The 22,460-nt window shown below is 42.5% G+C and overlaps 1 protein-coding gene across 2 annotated transcripts; it reads right to left on the reverse strand.

The window, feature by feature from the left end:
* Positions 1-634: 634 nt before the first annotated feature.
* OGFR (opioid growth factor receptor) lies at positions 635-20,957 on the reverse strand. Of its 2 annotated transcripts, XM_027852677.1 has the most exons (8): positions 20,653-20,957; positions 15,378-15,515; positions 11,467-11,535; positions 9,815-9,893; positions 8,884-8,962; positions 7,215-7,281; positions 5,309-5,457; positions 635-4,064 (listed from the first exon to the last, which is right to left on the reverse strand). In XM_027852677.1, exons 1-8 carry the CDS (start codon positions 20,785-20,787, stop codon positions 2,864-2,866), a joined length of 1,917 nt encoding a protein of 638 aa, XP_027708478.1. In that variant the 5' UTR covers positions 20,788-20,957; the 3' UTR covers positions 635-2,863. The 2 variants fall into 2 exon arrangements, with proteins under 2 accessions (XP_027708478.1, XP_027708488.1); XM_027852687.1 differs by lacking the exon at positions 15,378-15,515.
* Positions 20,958-22,460: the final 1,503 nt, after the last annotated feature.

The raw sequence follows: 22,460 nt of genomic DNA on the forward strand, positions 1-22,460 counted from the left end.
GGCCTTGATTCTGGGGCTAGTTTTCCATCCATTATGCCATGTTGTCTCTCCTTGAGTGCTATGTATCAAGCATTTATTGAACACCAATGCTGTGCTAGGAACTGTAGGGATATTATATTACCATCATCTCTGCCTTTGCCTCCAACTTAGCTTATACTTCAAATAACACGGAGAGCAAGCCAGCATAGTACAGTGGTAAAAGTCCAGGACTGGAATAATAACAATAATACTTAGAATTATATTTTTAGCACTTAGCTCAGTGCCTGGCACATAGTAAATTCTTAATAAATGTTAGTTGACTAATAGCTAGCATTTATGCAGCATTTTAAGGTTTGCAAAACACTTTACAAATATTGCATAATTTTGGACTCAGAAGACATAGGTTCAAATCCCAGTTCTGACACATACTACCTGTATGACCAGGGCAAGTTGCTTTAAACCTATCTGCCTCAGTTTCAACTGCAAAATTAGTTCTAAACCTGTGATCCTGACTTACATGCTATTATTTGTCACCATGGAAGTAGATTTCAAAGTAATATCCACAAATGGGCTTCTAAAGTATCTCCTCCAACCTCCTGCCAACAAGCAACAGAACTGTACTCACTTATAAGAACAGATCTCAGGAAACACTGGCTGGCAATCATCACACTTTTATTAAAACACAGTCCATTTTCACAGTCATTAACTTTGAAGAGGAAAAAAATAATGAACCAGTTTCAAACACCTGCTATGGGAAAATAATCTTAATTCTACTTTAATAGCCCCTTTGCAAACAAACAAAGAAAACCCACAACATCCAGCTTCTGACTCTCTGAGATTTCTTTTGCTCAACTAGTCACTGAACTAGACTGAGCAAGTTTGCCCTGGGGATACTCATCACTGAAAATGAGAACCAGGGGATAGGCATCCCAGGAGAGCACTGAGACAGAAACCTTGGCCAGGGTTGGTGGCTTCTCCTTCCAGCTGCTATGGAAAATGCACAATCTTGTCACTGTGAGTGGAAGAGAGAGAAAGAGAGGCCAGAAAGTGAGATAAGAGAGGGACAGAAATATCAGAATGGAAAGAACAGTTCTAGTCATTTTTGGAAGCCAAAACCCAGTGCATATCATGAGCTCCCCAATACAGAAAGCTTCATTGCACCAAACATTAGCAAGGAAGAGAAAATATTACATCACAGGCTCCAAAGTCCCTGGCCCCACTGCAAGATGGTGACACTCCTCTAACTGCTATTAGAGGTAAAGAACTCATTGCACTAATGAGCCACGTGCTTGCAAGGCTGAGTCGATGAAGACTCCTGAGGGACCTTTCTTTCTTTCCCTTTTCTTCATGTCAACCCTGTGAGGTAGGTGAAAAATTACATATTGTCGTGGAGCAACTTGGTGAGCACAGACCTGAGCAGAGACTCTAACTCTTCATGTTAAACTGGAAGCAAAATCAAGCTGGGTCTCTCAAAATCCCAGATTGGGAAGTGACCACTTCACTCCTTTTCCTTTCCCTTCCCTTCAAGGAGGGATATCTTGTTCATTAAGGTATAGAAGAGAGTGGGGAAGAAGTGCACATATCATACAGACCCTCTCCCTAACCATGCTAAACCAGAAGAAAGAGGGAAAAAAAAAAACAACCCTGCTTTCTCCACTTGATTGGCTGATTCCATACGGGTAAGAAGAAGGCTCTACATAATTTACAGGGGGCTGGAAAAGAATGCAAAGCAATGGATGATAGCACTGTTGTAAATATTTCCACCTACACATGGCAAAGGAGGATCTGTAAATGTACATACACGGAAATCTAATAGGCATCAAAAAAAGAACATGCAGAGAGGTTCAAGCTGTGACCGAAAGTCAAGGGAGTATCTCAGAATTCCTTAGTGATGTGCCTAACCCTACTTGGGGAAATAGGAGTACAAAGGACAGACAAGGAGCTTGTCTTTACTATGAAGACTTGCAAGGGACAGATGACCTATTCTGGGTCTTAAAATAAAATGAAACAAAAGAACTCAAGAAAGAATCCTGAGCCACTGAGAAAAGTGGAAAAGCAGATGCCTCATAAAGTTCTGCAGCCAACAGGGAAGAAACAAAGAGCAGCGCCAAGTGTCTGCATGGGACACTATCGTCTAGGTCTTCCCACAGCTTCTTCTTCCCTCCTCCTCAGGCTAACCAGGCTGAGGACTAGATTTCCAACTTGGGTAAGGCAAGTCACTGCGATGGGAAGAAGTCACTTTTAGTAAAAAGTCAAGAGGAAAAAAAAAGTCCAATGAAAATTCCTTCATAAGGAAAGAGAGGAGCCAGCTACTTATCTAGCTAGGCCTTTTATCCTCAACAAAAGTTCAAAGTGATGACTTTATTCAGAAAAAAATGCCTTGACAAGGGGCTAAGAAATTCACACTTACCATCCCCTGGATAAAAAGGAAGTGGGGATATTGTTACAGGATGTGAATTAAAATGATGTATACACACCCTCCTCCCCCTTATCAAAATGATCACCTGCATTTCAAAGTCTTAAATTACTCCTATCAAAATCTATCAGTATTTCTTCCAGAATGGTACCCATCATTTGTTTTCTTAGTTTCCCCACAGCTCATTGTAAATGTGATCAGGCAAAGAGAGGCAGCCAGGGAAGGACTCTATGGCAGAACGAACAAAGGAGTTCCATGACATCTGTCTTCCTTCTACCTTGAACTTCAGGTACCATTACAGGTTAAAAACTCATAAGCTGAGGGATCTCAACCAATTTGTCCAAAAGATGTCCATGGAAGAATACCTTTAAAAGGTGCTGAGAACCTCAGAATCTTGCAGAATCCCATCCCATAGGATCAGGGTCCTGAATTCCTTCCTTGCCTATCTGTGATTCAGTGACTCACTGTTTACTCAGAATAAGGCCTTTCAACTGTGGTTTCATCTCCTGCCTTTTGTGGGACTTCTCCATCTGAACATTCAGCACCTGCTGCCTCTCCGGGATCAGGTCTCTTGAGTTCAGGATTTGTATCAACACTTCTTTTTTCAATGTGAACATATTCTTGCAGGTCTGACTGCTCAGGAGATGTATTGATGCTGGAGGGGTCACCCGAGGGATTTCCAGATGAAGCTACAGGTATATTATCATGTTTTACAGTCTTTGCTTGTAGGCTTTTGGCTTCCCACCTAATGTTGCTCTTGTCCTCTGTTTTCTCGGCTTCATGGGGAATACCATTGGGTATTGGGAAGCAGATTGGGGTTTGTTCCACATTCTTTGCTGTCTCTATATGGTTTTTTGGTGCTTTCGATTCAATCCTCCTCCTCTTATTCACCTCATCATACATTTTAATCTCCATGGACTCAGGACTAGATGGTCCCCTCTCCCTTGGCAAGTCCAGGCTCCCCATTTCCTTAGATCCTCTAGAGGTCCTCAGCTCGCTCTGGCCAAGGGCACACTCTTCCAGGTTATGGGCAATCTTCTCCACATCAGAGGTGCCTTGGCCTTGCTCCTCTTGCCTGAACTCAAGTCTGTTCACCTCATATTTCCTTTTCTTACTTTCCTTTGGACTCTGAGGCCTTGGTGCTTGGTCTCCAGCATTCTTGGTTGCAACCTTCTCCTCCTTCTGGTCAGATGAATTCAACCTTTCTCCCTTTTTCATCTCACAACTCTGCAGCCTGGCACTGGGGTTCTTCTTGCCCATCTGCTTGTCTTTAGAGGTAACGCCATCCCCTACAATCTCTTCTCTCACCTGAGTCCTAACTTGGTCTTTCTCTATTCCAACATCATTTTGGGATACACCTGAACCCTCTTCTTCAAGACAGTCCTGCTGTCCTGATTCGAATCTCTGAAGCTTCTCATGTGGCCCCCAGACAAATTTATACTGGGGATTAAAATTCTTCCAGGCATAGTAGACAAGTTTTCTGCGCTCCTTCTTGTTCCGGACTGTGAACATAAAGTAATCCAAGGCACTCTGCTTGACACTCGGCAAGCAACGATTAACAAGGATCTCTTCCAGAAAGAAACGGATCAGGGGCACCTGGTAATGTTCATAGCCCATCTCGCCCAGACACTTCAGGATTCGAGTGATGCGAAGGTTGTTGTGACTGTGCCTGGAAGACAGGATAAAACTCCACATGTTAACAGAAAGTTCTTCCCAAAGCACTGACCAGAGCTGCACAGACACCATAACAAGGGCCATGCCTGAGATGAGGCATAATTTAGGGGCCTTGGATTGCTCTGCACATGAGAAGTGTCTAATAAACGTTAGCTAAATGTTTGGGTTTAAAGTGTTAATACTGCTATGTTACATGCTGTCCCTGCTTTGTGGCAGGGGTATGATGCTAACCAGAAACAAATCTCTATCCTACTGTTTATCCCTCCACTGTGGGGTCCCAGTCACAAATGGGGACAGTCTAATTGATACACAGAAATGACGAAGGTGGAATGTGTTTCTGCTTTAAGCCAATTGTCATAGGACCAAGGGATTTAGAGCTAGAAGGGATATGAGAGATAACTAATCCAATCCCTTCATCTTTCAGGGGGAAGATGAGGTTCAGAGAAATGATTTTTCCCAAGAGACACCTGTCCCTTTCTCTCCTCTTGTATAGTTACCACCCTAGTTCTGGTGGTTAACTAACCTTATCTGGAAAACTGCAACAGCTTTCTAACTGATGTCCCTCACTTCAAGTGTGTCACCTCTTTAGCCAGTTCACACAGTTGCCAGAATGATACTTACCATATATTTCTAACCATATTATTACCTTTCTCAATTAGGGGTCAGTGGCTCCCTCTTGACTCTAAGATCAAATAAAAATGCCTGTTTGGTATTCAATGATTCCAGCCTCCCTTTACTGGCTTATTACTTCCAATCATATACTCTGTATTCCCAAGTTCAAACAGCATTAGTGATGGGAATTGAACTCAGAACCTCTAAGACAAATATGGTGTTCTTTCCATATTCCAGGCATTTGCAGCGTAAATGCAGGCCCAAATCTAGATTTAGTATATTGGATATAGTATATTGGAAAGAACCCTGACTATGGAAGCAGAGTCCTGTTGCTACTACTTAGCAGTTTATGTGATCTTGGATAAGTCTCTTAATGTCAGTTTCCCCATTTGTAAAATTAGGATAAGAATACTTCTACGTTAAGGTAATTTATGAACTGCTGGGCAATTACTGCCAATGATAACTTAAATGTTTTTTCTCTGAGCAGGATTAAATTTGGAGAATTAACCAGAGCACACCATACTGCGTAATTAGAAATTCTGCTCTATAACAGCCCCACCTCGAGATTAGAAGAGGAGAGGAAGGAGGGACAAGGATATGTAAGTGCCACCAGATTCAAAGACTTACGAGTTGAGGTTCTGAAATCTCTCCTGGTAGTTGTCAGCCTTTCTCACTTTCCCAGTTTTGTGATTTTCCAGTTCAATTCCATAGAAGCCCAGAATGAGTTCATATGCTTGGACGAATCTTCTCATGACCTCTGCAGATTTTTTAAATTCCTGGAACATATAAGCCCCCTTCTCTATTAGGATGAATGCCAACAGCTCCCAGAGTTGGATATCCCCCATTTTCCCTTTACGTGAAGAAAATTTATCACAAGTTCATAGATCTAGCTTGAGTCAGAAAGGTCACAAACTATCTCTCATGCATTGATTTCCCCCTGTCTCTACTTCTTAGGACCCTAGGTTTCTTCAAAGCTCAGCTCTAACACTTTTCATACATGAGGCTTTTCCAGATCTCCCTAGCAGCTGGTATCTCCCCCCTCTCCCCCAGCTTAATTACTCTGTATTTATTTTGTATAGATTTAAATGTTCTCTATTCCCTCCACCCACACCCCCATAGAATGTAAACTCCTTGAGAGAAGAAATAGTTTCATTTTTTACTTTGTATCCCTAGTGCCTATAGTAGGCAGATGATAAATCCTTCCTGTTGGGTTCATTAGTCCAATGCTTTATTTTAAATAGGAGGAACTGAGATAGATGAGAGAGAGAGAGAGGGAGAGTGAGAATAGATTGGCTCAGTCAAAACCAGGAATTTGAATCCAGATCCTCACACTATAAACCCAGGACTCTTTCCAATAAAGATCAGAAAACTTATTGCCAAATACAAATTCTGAAGACATTTGTTTTGAAATTTAGATCAACAAAGATAACTCAGTTTTATGACAAACATGTTAATTTGGATGAACTTCCTAACTTGGATGAATCAGCCTGGAATAGTGAAAAGTCAGGCTTGTATAATACTGTTAAATGCAATAAAAGAATTTCTTTAAGTCCATTCAGCAACTCATCCTCAACAAAGTGTTATCTAACAAATGTTATATAACGTAAAGTTATTTGTAATTAGTATACTGGCTGTGAGACTGAGTAAAATTAATAACAGCAACAACATCAACAACAACCACAGATGACATTTCTACAGTGTTCTAACATTTACAAAGCATTATCTCACTTGATCCTCTTGACAGTCTGGTGATATAGGTAATACAAGATTATCACCCCATTTTACATGTAAAGGAATTGAGGTCCAGAGAGGTAAAATGCCTTGTCCTGCTCATACAGCTAGCAAATGGAAACATCAGGTTTCTAATCCAGATCTTCTTAGTGCTAAGTGCTCTTACTCTGGTGAATAAGGATCACCCATGCACTGTTTAAACTACCCATGAGTGGATGTTCCTAAAGTACTTAAAAAGAGTTCCTTCACATACACTGAACTCCTTAGCAAACCCATTCCTCACAGGTAGTAGTACAAGGGCATATTTCAATCTAACCCATCTGAATCATTACCAATTTGGAAGCAATAATGTTTCAGAATATGCTATAAATCTTTCCTTCTTAGGACCACAGGATGAGTTCCTGGATTCCATGTTTACCTTTCCATCTAAGAATACCTGATAAAGGTTAATTTCCACCCTTTCCCCCTTGCCATACAATGGGCTTCTTTGGCTCAACAACTCTACCCAGGGAACCTTCCACATCTCTTTTGGGCAGAGGACACGGATTGCTTTAAAAACTAGTCTTTTGTCAAATAAGATTGTGCTGAGAATCATTAGTGTGTACTCAGCCAGTGCTTTTCCTTTATCAAGCCAGTAAGTGACACTTACAATTGCACACACACACACACACACACACACACACACACACACACACTCACACTCTCTCTCTCTCTCTCTCTCTCTCCAAGAGCCGAGGGTCAGCTTCTCTAATCACTTCTTCCAGAGCTAAAGAAACATGAACATCTCACAGAAACGCCCTACCTGGATTTCTCTGAGTGTCAGGGGCTTCGCGTGCCAATTCACTCCCCTCTCTCGCAAAGGGAACAACCTGAAGGGGAAACATAACTGCAAAGTCATCCAAAGTTACATGTGAAGGGGTAGGGGGCAGGGAAGGGAGGAAGACAAGGAGCTACAATTAAACCTTCTAAGAGGAGGCTCTGAATGGATCACTGCTATGGACTGCTGACTCGGATTCCACAGACTTGCCAAGTTACAGCATGAGGAGTCAAGGAGGGCACTTGCTTTCTGTGAACAGGTTCACGGGCACTCACTTTCTATAATGGTATTGTTCTCTCTCTTCCATACACAGCCTGTGCTTTCCTACCCTGGTACCTTCAGCCTTCATTTCGTACACCTGGAATGTTCTCATTCTCACCCTCCTTGTTAAAACCCTACCTCTCCTTTGCAACTCAACTCAAATACCACCTCCTTGACTGTTAATGACCTTCCCTTTCTAACTTCACAGGCATGTTGTACTCATTACATTTTTAGTCATCTATGCTCATAAGTTATTCTTCCTGCAAGACTAGCAGCTCCACAAGGATGTGGAACAAGTCTACCCTATTTCCCCCTGTGCCTAGGGTAACACTGTACTCTCTATACAGTTAAATGATTAATAAATGTTGGGTAATCCTTCCTGTGTGTGATTACCAAGGTGAAAGAATGAGAACTGTTCACATAAAGAGATGATACCACTACTGACCAAGGGAGATCTTGGGAATAGTAGTAAGTGTATGACTACTGGACAAATACTTATACTCTTTCTGAACCTCAATTTTCTTATCTGTAAAATGGAGCTAATAATATTCATATTACATAACTAACAGAATTCTTGTGTAGAATACAGTTATCCCTTCCACATCGTGGTTTCAATATATCGCTAGTTGACATAAGAAATTAAATGGGATTTTTGGGGAGTTTTGTGGAAGCCACAGATGACACACAAGGGCCAGCAGAGAATACGGAAAAGGTTTAGAAACTCAGAAATATCATATACAAAATATATGTATAGTATTGTATAATACCAACATTTTCTCTTTTAATACCATAATAATTCAGACTTCTTTTCTGGTATGAAGGGAGGGCCAAAAAATTTTCCAGATCTTGGTGTCATGCCCCTAACCCCTCTCGAGGTGGAAGGGATAACTGTATGGTGAGAAAACTATAAAACATTCATGAAAAGTGAAATATCATTAGTATTAAATTAAAATGGCTATCATTTCCATATTGCTAGGGAAATGTCTGACTGGATAAAGGAGGTGAATTGGTCAAGAAACAGAGATTAATGGAGGAGGCTGCATTGCACTGTGATGGTACCCTGGTAATGTCAAAAGGCCTCCAGTTAGGTGTGTTGGTAATCTTTGCTCCTGGATCTCGAGCTCGGGAGCTGAGCTACAGTGGATTAAGCTAGCCAGGCATATGCACTAAGGTTGGCATTAATAGGGTGAGCTCTCAGGAGGTGGTAGAGAGGACAGTGCCACAGGTTGTCTAAGGAGGGTCAGAAACAGAGCAGGTAAAGTGCCCATGCCAGAGTGGGATTGGGCCCATGAGTAGTCCCTGAACTTCTAGCCTGGATAAGATGGGGCAACCCAGTCTTAACAAAACAAAACAACCTCCCTCTTCCATCATGTGCATAGGTCACCTCACTTACCACTGTATGTAAGAGTGGTTGTCCTCCAGGATGTCATAGTCCTCCTTCCAGTTCTTCAGGATGTCCTCAATAAAATAGCCTGGGGTATACATACAAATACCAAGAAGTTACACAGCAGAGTCCATATCAGCTAGACCCATGGTGCCTTACTATGTTGGTATCTAGAGTTATGATAGCCCAGAAAGATTCAGAGAACAGCTGGGCTTTTTTGGGTGCCTGTGAAAATTTTTAAAATTGGGAAAAGAATCTTTTTTGCCAAATGTTTTCAGGCTTTCATAGTTTTTGGTATGTTCAATTGAGAATTATCCCAGTTTAGTGACTTTGGGGGTATAATTCTAAATTATTGGACCAATCCACAGCACCATCAGAAAGTCACTAGTATGCCTCTCCTCTCATCTTTTCCAAACTGACTAGAGTGAGGTGAAGCCTCAGAGTTGTTTAATCTGCATTTCTCTCATTATTGTATTATTCTCTTGTTAAATATAATGTAGACATTACAAAATGAAACATACATAACAAGGTTCTTTATTCTTTGTCTACTGTAATGTTTGCGTTTTTTCATGATTAAGTTCATAATTTTAAAAAGGTAATGCTATGCTACTCTTCCAAAGTACACAAAAATCTAACACTAATGGTAATCTATAGTAGAACAGCTGACACAAGTTACTAGGGGGAAAAAAAGCAACTCACACTTCTGTTTGTCTATGACAAGTGAAAGTGAGGAAACTGTCACTGGTCCTGGGACTCAGAAAGCATAGGTAGGAAAAGTGAATAAAAATGAACAGGCAAACAAGCTTTACTACTTTTAAAGACACAGAGTAGGTGCTTTAACAAAACCATGGCTGACTGAACCACTGAGACAGGGATCTCAAGAAGGGGACTCAGTGTCAGTGTAGGGTCATAGGTTGTTGGAGTTGAGTTAGATACATACCATTTGGCAAGAAAGCAATTTCGTTTTTATAAAACTTCAAATTCAGCATTTCATCATTGGACTCGTTATCTGTCAAACCCTATAAGAACAAAAAAATATTAAGAGATTGGTAAATTACCACACACTTTCTACTATTTCTCTCATTTCTCTTTAGAATTAGGCATCAATTCAACAAACATTTACCATGGGCCTATTACATTCTACTGGGGGAAACAGTACCTATGTAGAGACAAATATAATACAAGACAATTTGAAGGAGAGAGTACTAGAAGCTATTTCATGTGCAATTTGAGAAGGGAGTCAGGAGGGAGAATCAGCAGGACCTGGGTCAGTCCACTGGGATATTGGGCCCAGTGATCCAGCCTCTTGGTTCACTCTTGCCATCTTTGCTTTTTTGCTCTAACTGGCCTATGCTTCCAGAAATCATGGCAATCCATCCACCCGTCAAGTACCTGTTATTTTGTGGGAACTCTTGGTATGGGAACAATCTCTGAGATGCAGATTATAGCTAGTTTATAACTTCCTTAAAGCCTTAGGAAGTTTGCCTGAGGTTCAGAGAAGCAGAAGCATCCAAACATTAATAATTGCTAGCATGTACATAGTGCTTTAAGGTTGGCAAAATGATTTGCATGAATTATCTCACTTGATCCTCACAGTTATCCTTAGAAGTAGGTGCTTTGATTATCTCCATTTTACAGGTGAGGAACCTAAGGCTTAGGGAGAATCAATGACTTGCTCAGGGTCACACAGCTAGGCAGGTCTTCCTGACTCCAAGTTTAGCACTTGGGGCACCTAATGTCATGCCTCAAAAACGTTTACCATGTGCCAGGCACTATGTTAGGCTCCTAAGATACAAAGACAAAAATGAAGTGGGAAACTTACATTGTATCAAGGGAGACAACAAACACAGAAGTACGTGTACATGTGGTTGTCACTTTGTGGTGAGAAGGTATGAGTGGCTGGGTGGATCAAGCAAGGCTTTATGTAAAATGTGTCCCTTGAGCACAATTTTGAAGGAAACAAGGTATTCTATGACACAGAGAAGAGATGCATTTGCATTCCAGACATGTCATCGTTGCTGTTCATTGGTTTCAGTTGTGTCGACTCTTCTTTGTGACTCCATTTGGCGTTTTCTTGCCAAAGATGCTGGAGTGGTTTGCCATTTCCTTCTCTAGCTCATCTTACAGATGAGGAAACTGAGGCAAATGAGGTTTAGTGACTTGCCCAGGGTCACAGATCTACTAAGTGACTGAAGCTGAATTTGAACTCAGGTATTCCTGACTCCAAGCCCAGTATTCTATCCACGTCAGCCACCTAGTTGCCCAGGCCCGGGGACAGCCAGTTAGAAAGCACAAAGATAGGAAATGGACTGTCGTATGTGAGGAAGAACAAGAGGGGCAGGTTTGTGGAAGAGAGTAATGTCTAAGAGGTGCTTGGGAATGTGTGACTGGAGCTCAGAAAAGAGATCAGGGCTGGACATAGAGGTGTTAGAGTCATCTTCCTAGAGACGATTGAAGAACGTGTTCATGGTGATCCCTCGCATGAAATCTGAACCCAAGCTTTCCTAACTCTAAGTCAGTGGCTGTGGCAATAAGAAAATAATATCAAGACAACAATTGCCTCGAAAGGAAAAAGAGGCTTCAAAGACTCACTGGGTATCGACGCCTGTATCTCTGCATGTCCTGGACGGCTCTCCAGTTTCGACCTCCTATCATACGGTTCTAAAAAGAGAAGAGAGAAAATGAAATTCAATAGGAGGAAATTCAGGGCTGGTTACACTATCTAATACTTGCCATCTGATGGGAGTGCTACCAAGTAAGAGCCCTCAGCAGGGTTTACCTTCTGATTTAGGGTATGAGTATTAGGAGCATTCAAAGTATAGTTGTGTGAGTTACTTAACTGCTGTCTGTCTAAGCTTCCTCATCTGTAAAATGGTCATAATCATATCCATCTCCCAAGGTGGTCATGTGGATAAAATGAGATAAAATGAGTAAATTGCTTTCCAAACTTAAACCACTATATAAATGCTAGTTATTATTATTATTATGGTCATACTATTATTATTTCTGATCTCTCTTTATGTTTACATAGCATTATAAAATGCTACTATTACTAATAGCACCTTTAAGGTTCGCAAGGCACTTTACATACATTAGTTCATTTGACCATCACAACAACCCCATAAGGTTTCCAAGTGAAGAAACTTCAGCCAAGAGTGGTTAGGTGACTTGTTCAGGGTCATGCAGCTAGTAAGAAAGGTACTTTCTAGATACTAAGTACTTTTCTCAATCTTCATTCTCCTTGATCCCTCATTTGACACTGTTGAGTGCCCTCTCCTTGATACTCTCTTCTCTCTAGATTTCCAGGACAATACTCTCCTGGTTTTCCCCCTACCTACCTGACCACTCTTTTTCTTTCTCCTTTGTTGGATCCTCATCCAGATCACACCTTCTAACTGTTGAGTGTCCCTCAGGGTTCTGTCCCTCTGGGTCCTCTTCTCTTCTCCCTCCATAATACTTCACTTGGTGATCTCATCAGCTCCCATGGACTTCTTTACCATCTCTATGCTGATGATTCTTAGATCTACTCATTCTGTTCCAACCTCTCTGCTGACCTCCAATCTCACATCTTCAACCACCTTTCAGACATCTTGAAATGGATGTTCAGTAGAAATCTTAAACTAAACATTTACAAAATGGAACTATCTTTCTTCCTAAACTCTCTCCCATTCCTACTTTCCTTATTACGGTTGAGGGCAAAACCACCCTCCTTGTCCCTTCTATCCCCCATAGCTGGAAACTTAAAAGTCATCCTGTACTCCTCGCTATCTCTCCCTACTACACCCCCCCCCCCCCCCCTCCCCCCCCCCCCTCTCCCTCCTCCCCACCTCCACCCCCCCCCCGTCCCCCCCCCTTTCCTCCCCCCCCCCCCCCCCCCCCCCCCCATCTTGGCCAAGGTCTGTTGGCTTCACCTCTATAACATCTCTCGAATGTGCTCCCTTTTTTCCTGACACCCTCACCACTCACACTTTATAACTGGACTATTACAATAGCCTTGAGTCTGCCTGCCTCAAATTCTCCCTACTCCAATTCATTCTCCACTCAGCTACCAAAGCTGATTCCTCCATTCAGCTACCCACCAAAAGGCAGGTCTGACCATGTCACCTCCCTATTGAAGAAACTCCAGTGGCTCCGTATCACCTCTAAGATCAACTACAAAATCCTCTGTTTGGCATTTAAAGCCCTTCATAACCCAGCCTCCTCCTACCTTTCCAATATTCTTACACCTCACTCCCCATCACATATTCTTCAACACAGGGACACTGGCTTCCTGGCTGTTCCATGAACATGATACTCCATCTTTCTGTTCCAGGTATTTTTTCTGGCTGTTCCCTATGCCTGTAATACTCTCCCTCTTCAACTCTGCCTACTGACTTCCCTGGCTTCTTTTAAATCCTAATTAAAATCCTATCTCTTACAGGAAGCCTTTACCAATCTCTCTTCATTCCAGTGCCTTCTGTCTGTTAATTATTTCCTGTTTATCCTGTATACAGCATATTTGTATATATTTGTCTACATGTTGTCTCCCCCATTATATTTGGAGCTCCTTGAGGGCAGGGACTGTTTTTCGGCCGTTTTTAGTATCCCCAGTGCTTAGTGGCACAATGCCTAGCATATAGTAGGTGCATAAAAAATTACTTATTGATGATTAAATGCAGAATCTGAGCTCAGGTATTCCTGACATTGAAGTCCAACACTCTATCCACTATGCCACAATAATATCACATTCCTGCTTCTGTTTAATTGTTGTTCAGTCACATGCAACTCCATGGACCATAACATGCCCCACTGTCTGTGCGGTTTTCTTGGCAAAGATATTGGAGTGGTTTGCCATTTCCTTTTCCAGTGGATAAAGGGGGTAAATAACTTGCCTGGGGTTACACAGCTAGTAAGTGTCTGAATCTGGATTTGAATTCTGATCTTCCTGACTGCAGGCCCATTGCTCTATCCGCTAAGCCATCTAACTGCCTGTTTAATAGTTAATAATAAAAACAATAGCTAACATTTACAAAGCACTTAATATGGGCCAGGCACCGTGCTCATTTGATCCTCACAACAACTCTTTGAGGTAGGTACTATTATTATCCTCATTTTATAGATGAAGAAACTGAGGCAAATAGAAGTTAAGTGAATCATCCAGGGTAATAAAGGTACTAAGTGACTGAGGCTGGGTTTGAACTTAGATTTTCTCAACTCCAAGTCTGATGCTCTATCCACTGTGCCACCTAGCTGCCTAAATATTTCAGCATAGTAGTGTAGAGTGATGGATTTGGCACCAGAGCTCTTGAGGTTGAATCCTAGTTCTGTAATTTACTCTGGGACTCAATTTCTTCATGTGCTAAAAAAACATGAGTCAGTTGGACTACATACCCTACAGTCCCTTCTGGTTTTATAAATATATATATACATATATATAAAAGATCCTACAAATACTGTGAAAGGGTCAAAACAGGGATTAGTATTCCAATTTGAAATATGGTAAAACAGATACAAGGAGAGATCCAGTGACTTGCCCAACGTCACAATGTATTAGTGACTGAGCTAAGGATTCAAGTCTCATGATTTAACAGTCTAGCTGACTATTCTAGAGCATCAGAGCTCCCCATGATAGTCTGATAGTCTCTGAGTGTCAGAATCACCATAAACTCATTGTCCTGCCAAAGGAACGATCCCTCTCAGCCTCCCCTTTGCAGAGGTGGTTCTAAGGATGAAATGAGCTCTGTAAATGCACCCCTCCCCCTCTCTCTGAGCCCCCTTGCTCAGCAGGCTGCCAGGGAGAGTGGGCGAAAGCCAAGAATAAAGCAGAGAGCTGGGAGCAGCTGAAATGAACAAACCATCAGGAGAATGGCAACGCCTTGGATTTTTCCAACAAGGGACAATGCCTCACTTCTAGCTGCTGAGAACAAAACAAGACTCCCCAACTGCCCCCAGACCCTTATCCCTATATCTCTGTTCCTCCTGGCATCAAGAGGAGATGGCAAATTTAAAAGGCAGGTCAAACCACATTGCTACAAATCCCAGCATGTCTAGTTATGTCATCAAAACCAGAGACTCATAGAATTCTAGATGTGGAAGGTCCCTTAGAGGTCAGTTGATTCCACCCCTCGTTTTACAGATGAAGAAACTGAGGTCAGAGATGGAAAATGACTTGTACACAAGTAGTAAGGTATAGAGCCAGAATTTGAACCCAGGTCCACTGACTCTAAATTCAGTTCTCTTTCTCTTGTACCACACTGTCTCCCCAGAGGGCAAAGGTTGAACACAGGGACCCCTACAGGCAAAGCATGTGTTCTACCACTGAGAAACCTCAGTCAAGAAACCTCTTGAAACCTCAGTCAATGCCCTGGTCATTTCAATCATTATCTGTTACAAAGGTAACAGATATAATCTAAGACTTGGGACTCTCTGGGACCATGCTTTAAGGGAATTTGACTTAGAGGTTTGATTGGTTCTGAATAAGTGATTTGGTGCATTTGAAAGAAAAAAATTGGAAGATGACCAACCTTTAGTTGATTAAAATTTATCTGCAATTGTTGATTGAGATAACCCCAACTCAAGGACAAACTGACCCAAGAAGTCCAAAAGCTGTAGTATTGCCACACATATTGGCAGAGTCTGAAAAGGAGAGAGTCCCATCTGGGCTGGAGACAGAGGATAACAGGTTCATGCATATTAATAACACAATTTGGCATAAGGGGATAAAAATGATGAAATAATGACAGGAGCTGAGGGACTAAGAAGTATGTACAAGTCCTAGAGTGAGGATGCTATGGAGTTAGAGCACCATTTGGGTTTTGACTCAGACTCTTAGAATAGTTCAGAACCTTAGAACCTGACTCACAAAACCTTGCAACCACAGAGCATTATGGTTGGAAGATTGTCAGCTAAAGCTAATGGCTCACCTTCTACAAGAAGCTTTTCTGGTTCCCCCTTAATGCTAGGGCCTTCCCTCTCTTGACTGTTTTTGCATGTTGGCTCTCTCCCCTGTGAGACTCCCTTGAGATCATACATTTTCTTTTGCCTTTCTTTGTATCTCCATTGCTTAACACAGAGCCTGGAATATAGAAGGGGTTTAATAAATGTGCACTGACTGAATTGGAAGGGGTCTTAGATCTGAGGTGGAACAATCAGATAGTGGCAGAGCTGGAACTCATATCCATGTCTTCTGACTCCTTCTACTGGCCAGTGACTTCTGTGAGGAGATTAGTTTCTCTGGTCCTTGATTTCCACATCAATCAATAAAATGAGGGGCCTGGATTATAGGAGTAGTATAGTCCAGTTGAAAAAGCATTTATAGATGGAGAACTGGGTTTGAATTTGGACAGTCTACTTATCTGTGTGATCTTAGATAAGTCAATCTCTCAGGCTTCACTTTTGCAGCTGTAAAATGACAGGATTTGAAGAGATGGTCTCTTAAGATCTAAGAGCCAGGGGCAGCTAGGTGGCACAGTGGATAGAGCATCAGCCCTGAAGTTAAGAAGACCTGAGTTTAAATCCTGCCTTAGGCCAAACACTTACTAGCTGTGTTACCCTGAGTAAGTCACTTAACCCCAATTGCTTAAGGGGAAAAAAAAAAAAAATCTAAGAGCCAGAGAGTCCCTGACTCCTGAAATCTAAGTTATCTTATCTGTAAAGAGTTGATGCTTTTTTTTTTCTTTGTTTTTTTTGGTTTGTTTTTTTTTTGGCTAGACAATGGGGTTAAGTGACTTGCCCATGTTCACACAGCTAGTAAGTGTTATGTCTCTGAGGCAGCATTTGAACTCAGGTCCTGCTGAATCCAGGGCCAATGCTCTATGAACTGCGCCACCTAGCTGCCCCAAGAGTCGATGCTTTTCAAAAAACTTCTCTTGCTCTGGAATGAGGGCCCCAGAGGGTGGAGTTACAGGATCATAAATTTAGAGCTGGAAAAGACCTTAGAAACCATTGAGGCCAGTCCCCTCATTTTACAGAAGAGGAAATTTGAATCTGAGAGAGGATAAGTGACTAGCTCAGGGCTACACAGCTAGTGCCTGAAGCAGGATTTGAACCCAGGTTTCTTGACTCAGTCTACTACCCTTTACATTATTACACCATGCTGCCTTTAAAAAGGCATGTGCACGGGCCACTTGTGGCAGAAGTGGTTGTAGCTGTGGAATTGTAGGCCTGACTGCCCTCTGGGGAGACGGTGTTGTACAAGAGAAAGACAGGTACTCTTTCTGCTCCCTCCTTCCTGTTGGAATCCTTTCTAGATTTTTACTATCACTTCCAGTGGAGGGCTGTCAGTTACCACCTTGCTCTCTCTACTGCCTTAATAAGTCACACCCTGTCACAATATGTGTGTGGATATTTGTGTGTGAGCTGTGTTTTATTTAATACCTAGTATCTGCATTGGTTATAGACAGCCTATACAGTTCTAAGTTTTGCTCAACATCTAGTATATGTGTATACACACCCACACACACACACCCCACAGTAAATATCTGCTAAACAAACGAGTGAACCAGCAGTCTTGGTATGGTAGAAATGGTAGAATGTACACTAAGCAGGAAGTAAGGGTCCTAGTCTCTGCTCCAAAGCTAAAGCCAATTGGGTTACCTAGGGTTAAACCTATCTCTCCCCTGGGCCTCAGTGCCCTTATCCATCAAATGAGAGTTCAATTAGATGATATGGAAGATCCTTCCAGTTCTATTCTTTAGTGTTTATTATTTTCCAGATCTCAAGGAGAAAAAAACAACATTGTATTGCAGGTGAATGGCAGGTGTGAGGAAAGGAGTAAGGTTTATGAAGTAAATGAATGAAAAAAGCATTTATTTAACACTATATGTCAAGTCCTATGTTAAGGGTTAGAGATAATACAAAAGCAAAGATAGTCCTTGATCTCAAGGAACTTATATTCTAATGAGGGAAATGATACATATTGGAGTAGTAGCCAGGAAAGGGCATTTTGGACTTATTGTCCCAAGGTGGGGAGTGGGATCTAGGGCAGAGCATACTGACACATCATATCTAGTAGCAATAACAGGGTAGATTTGATCGACAATTAATCAATTTAATCAAAAATTATCAACAATAATTAACTGAAGGAAGTAGGTGGGGAGGGAGACTGTGGAAGAGATGGCCAGAAGGGAACGAGTGAAGTAAACAGTGGCTGGTGCTTTTCTAAAATAGTAAGTACTCTGAAAGTAGGACATAGGTCTTAGTATCCAAAACTATGAGGGGCCACTGCACAAAGTAGTTGCTTAACAAAGACTTGAAAGACTAAGGTACTTACCCTTCTAGTTCTGACATTCTGTGACCAGATTCACATTTTCCCGTCTTCTAAAAACCAAGTTAATTTTACTAACTAAAATTAGCAGCAGTGTTTGGAAATACCTTTCTGACCCAACTTCTGGAACTGGGTAACTGGCCCAGTTCCTTACTGATAGCCAGAGGGTGAGTCAGGGTGAAATTGGAGAAACCCAGAGAAAAGCTCACCACTAGCTCCTCACCAAGTTTCTATTCCTTCTTTTCCCTAGGCCTTAGAGATTTCTTTTTTTCAAAGTCCATGCACATTGAACTACTCAATTCAATAGCACAAAGATAGGTGGTACTACTCTTGGAATCAGAACAACAGGATACAAAGTAGCTTGTGAGAGAGAATGATACAATAAATAAAATCAACACTGACTATGATCTGGGCCTCAGTTTCCTCATTTGTAAAATAAACATAATAACACTTGCAATAATTGCCAACCAACCCAACTCAAGAGACTGCTGTGAGGAAAGCACATAATTTGAGGAACTTCAATTTCTAGGTTAAATCGTAGGGTCAGAACAGATTCTGCCCAATGCCCTAGCCTGCCTCCTGTCTTCAACAATGATCTCTGCTTATCAGAGATGACCCTGGCATGTTGGAGATGATCAAGTTTCAACTTCTTTTAAATGGGAGCAGAGTAAAATCCAGAGTGGGACAACATGGTAGAGTGAATATGAGGTCCAAAGACCAGGATTTAGATCTCAAAGCTACTTAGTTGTAGCTTTATTACCCCTGCAGGCTACAGTTTCTTTATATGTTAAAATTAGAGAGTTGGACTATATAGTCTCTAACATTCTTTGCAGCTTAAAATCTATGACTGACTGACAAACACTTAAGGGCCTACTGTGTTCAGAGCTCTGTGCTAAGCTCTGTAGGAGACACAAAGTTTATATAAGACATTGTCCCTGTTCTCAAAGTTTTCCAGTAGAATCAGATACCAATAAAGATAACCATAATGTGCAACATTACATGTTAAATGTGCCTGAGGGGTAAAAATTGTTAGGTGAGGCCCAAAGAGGAGAAATTAAACGAGGTTAAGGGAGATGAGGGAAGATTTTTATGGAGTGAATGAATGATGCGTGGAAGACAGTAACATGAAAAAAGGCAACAAAGGTAAAATGGCACCAGATTGTGAAGGGCTTGGAAGGACAGGCAAAAGATTCTAAACTTTGCTTGACAGTCAAAAGTAAGATACTGGAATATTCCTTAATGGGAAAGATATAAGTAGATCTGTGAATGAAAAGATTATTCAGGCATCACTATGAAAGATGGATTGAAGGATGCAATCAATCGTATAGGCTTGTATTGGGGGTGGGGTGGGTAATAAGGGAGCTGGAATTGTCAAGACCTGAGAACTGACTGAATATGAGATGTAAGAAAGGGAAGAGCTGAAGATAAACCCAAGGTTTCAAACATGGAAGCCTGAGTGAATGGCAGTGCCTACAGAAATTGGATGCTGAAAGCTGGAATAGGTTTGAGGGACAAAATGAGATGTTTAAGGCATTTTGAGTCTGAGCCAGTAGGTCACTGGTGGGGGTCTTGGGGGAAGTTTGAGATTTGGATCTGGAGCTTAGAAAAGAGGTCAAGACTGAGGATACAGATTTGGGTCATCTGTTTAGAGATGGTATAGTTGAAGCTACGGAAGTAAATGCCAAGGGAAGAAAGAGCATTGACACATCAACAGTGTCAAGGGCTACAGAGGATGAGGACTGGGATTAAAAAAAAAAAGGCTACTGGTCTTTCAGATTTCGGATCAGTCACATTCTCAAGGTCACACAGCTACTTTGTGGCAAAGTAGAAGTCTTAAAACATTCACAATATTCACTGTCTTGCTGTCTCTGTGTTTCTGTGTCTCCCAAGCATGTGAGCACGCACACATATGCACACACATATTATTTTTTTTTAAGACAATGCAGACCTCATCCTAGGTACCCTCACCCCACAAATTCATTGAGGAAAGCCCATCACCAAAAAGCCCCAAACTGTCCAGGCAAAGTTAACTTCACTTGCAAGACCTGAAAAGTCCAACAGCCCAGTGTCAGGGCTTTCGCGGTGGGAGGAGTTGGGGTGGGGGCGGCGCGTACATTGGGAGTAGCCCATGGCTGTTCCAGTAGCCGCCTCCGACTCTCCAGAGGCTGAGGGCTGAGGGGTAGGGGGTACCGGGTCGACAGAGCATCTTAAAGAAAAGGCACTTGTACATCAGCGGCAAGTGCCCCCAAATGAGTGCTGTCTGATCGAGGAGGGTGCAGCCTCCATCTAATATAGCCTACCCCACTCAAGGGCCAAAAGATAAAGGCAGGCTGGCGGCGGAAGCGGGGGAGGGGGCAGCGTTGGGGCTTGGGAAGGTTTGGGGGCAAAGCTGGGGATGGGGACGACAACAGGAATAGAAGGGCTCCCTTGCTCGCTTCCTCTCTGGATTCCTCCCAGACCCACGCCCTCTGTGCAAAGTGCAAGCTCCTAGAGTCGCCCGCCCTCCGCAGGCCCTGGCCATTTCCTAGCTTTACCTGGAAAGCTTGGTTCCCGCGCTGCTGTTGCCTCGGCTTCGCTTCCTCTCTGGTTTTCCTCTCATCCTTCTCTTTTTCCTGATCTTCTTCCTCTTCTTCCTCTTCCCAAGTCGAATCGCAGTCGTCGTCGTCCATGCTCCGAGCAAAAGAGGTTAATAGCTCGGGTCACAGCCAAAACAGGGAGTGGGAGAAGGCGAGGAGATGTAGAGATGTGTTGGGTTCGAGGGAGGTAGACTGGAGTGGCTAGAGGCGAAGAGACGCCGGCAGGAAAGGAAAGAGAAGCGGCGGAAACGAAAGCGAAAGGAGGGAGGACGCACTGAGGGGAGGAGATTTGAAAGGCGAGCCATGGGGGAGGTGCTGCCTGAGCCCGCCCCTAGGGCGGGGAGAGCCGGCAGGGCTCATTGTATTCAATCCTATTGGAGTGCGCAGGTTGCGTTTCGTCAGCTTCTCCTTAAGCCTCTTGCCATACTCTCGCTTGTAAGATAATTTGCGGATCCTTAGAGCGTTTTCCCTGTGGTTTGCAGTTGTTGGCTATGATATTTCTTTGCCATATAATTGTTATACTGCTTGAGTGAAGGAGTTGAGAATTTGGCTTAGGATTTTCAAGAATGTCTCTCAATCCATGATGGATTTAATAAGCATACAGCATGTTAGAGAGGACTTGGGCGCAGAGAAGTGGCGTAAAAACGTCGTCAAGGACGTGCATCCCAGAAAAGGAGGTGGCTCAGTCAGGTAGTGAGAGCTGTCAATAAAATAGCCTGTGTGTTACAGTGGTATCCATGGAATATAAAAGAACGAGTAGATTGCACTGGTGCATTTAGTGGATTTCCAGGAGGTCATGGACAAGTCCCTAGCAGACAGACAGAGACAAAGACAGAGAGGCAGAAAGAGATAGAGACAGAGAAAGAGGGGAAGGGGAATGAGAGTATAATGGACAGCGTTCATCAAAGTATTAGAAAAGGAAATGTTGATGTTTAGAGGTGCTGGGACCCCAAATACACAGGCGGGTCCTGCCCAAATGAATTCGACCCAAGCCTTCTTTCAGCCAAAGACAAGGTTTATTAAAGATCCACAGTACTGGCCAGACTCTTAAGGAATCTGAAGATCTGTGAGCTATTGGCTAAATTATAAGAATCTGAGCCTTGGCTAGACTTTAATCACTAATGCAAGCAAGCCAGATCTTAAGAATCTGAGCACCTTAATGGAGAAAAGATGAATCTTATATTCAGAAAGACTGTGGGAGGGTTCCAGGAGCCGTCAAGTAGTCTGGGGTGACTGGAGGAGGGGGTCTAAGGAGGATCTGGATGAGAGTAGCCAGTAAACTGGCTCAGGGATCAGCCAGGGACCTGGACCACTTGGCCAAGGGAGAAGGGAGCCTAGATAGGACTAAGGGTGGGAAGTGGCTGGGGCAATTGGGATGTAACGGAAAGAATTGGGAGATTGGGCATAGCCACAATGAAAGGCCAGTTGAGGGGATTACAGCCTCAGGCAAACACAGAGATTTAGGAATAATTCAGGGATTTTCTTTTTTGGGGTCCCAAAGACATGGTCTTTTCCTTTTAGGGGTTCTATCCCACCTCCATCAGAAAAATGTTTGAGCAAAATTTTCTTACTGTAAATAGTAAGTAGGAGGGAACCTTGGACTTTTTTTTTCTCATTTTTTTGGGGGGGGATCATTAGTGAGTTTCTAGTTGTGGGACACATCTCAAAACCAATTTTCCATACTAAGAAGTTAGCTTAGTGAACTCTCCAGGAGTGTTCTTCATGAATCAACCATCCAACCCTGAAGGATGAGCAGCCCCAGAGCC

The sequence above is a fragment of the Vombatus ursinus genome, unplaced genomic scaffold (assembly GCF_900497805.2).
Source record: "Vombatus ursinus unplaced genomic scaffold, bare-nosed wombat genome assembly UNPS02000580.1, whole genome shotgun sequence".
Lineage (NCBI taxonomy): Eukaryota > Metazoa > Chordata > Mammalia > Diprotodontia > Vombatidae > Vombatus > Vombatus ursinus.

Bases quoted from the DNA above. Each gene is read 5' to 3' on its own strand.
- OGFR (XM_027852677.1), bottom strand. From the start codon at position 20,787: ATGGACGACGACGACTGCGATTCGACTTGGGAAGAGGAAGAAGAGGAA. The intron at 9,894-11,466 runs GTGAGTCTTTGA...TTGTTCTTATAG, and splicing joins GATACAGGCGTCGATACCCA to GGTTTGACAGATAACGAGTC. The intron at 7,282-8,883 runs GTAAGTGAGGTG...TTTCCCCTTCAG, and splicing joins AACCACTCTTACATACAGTG to GTTGTTCCCTTTGCGAGAGA.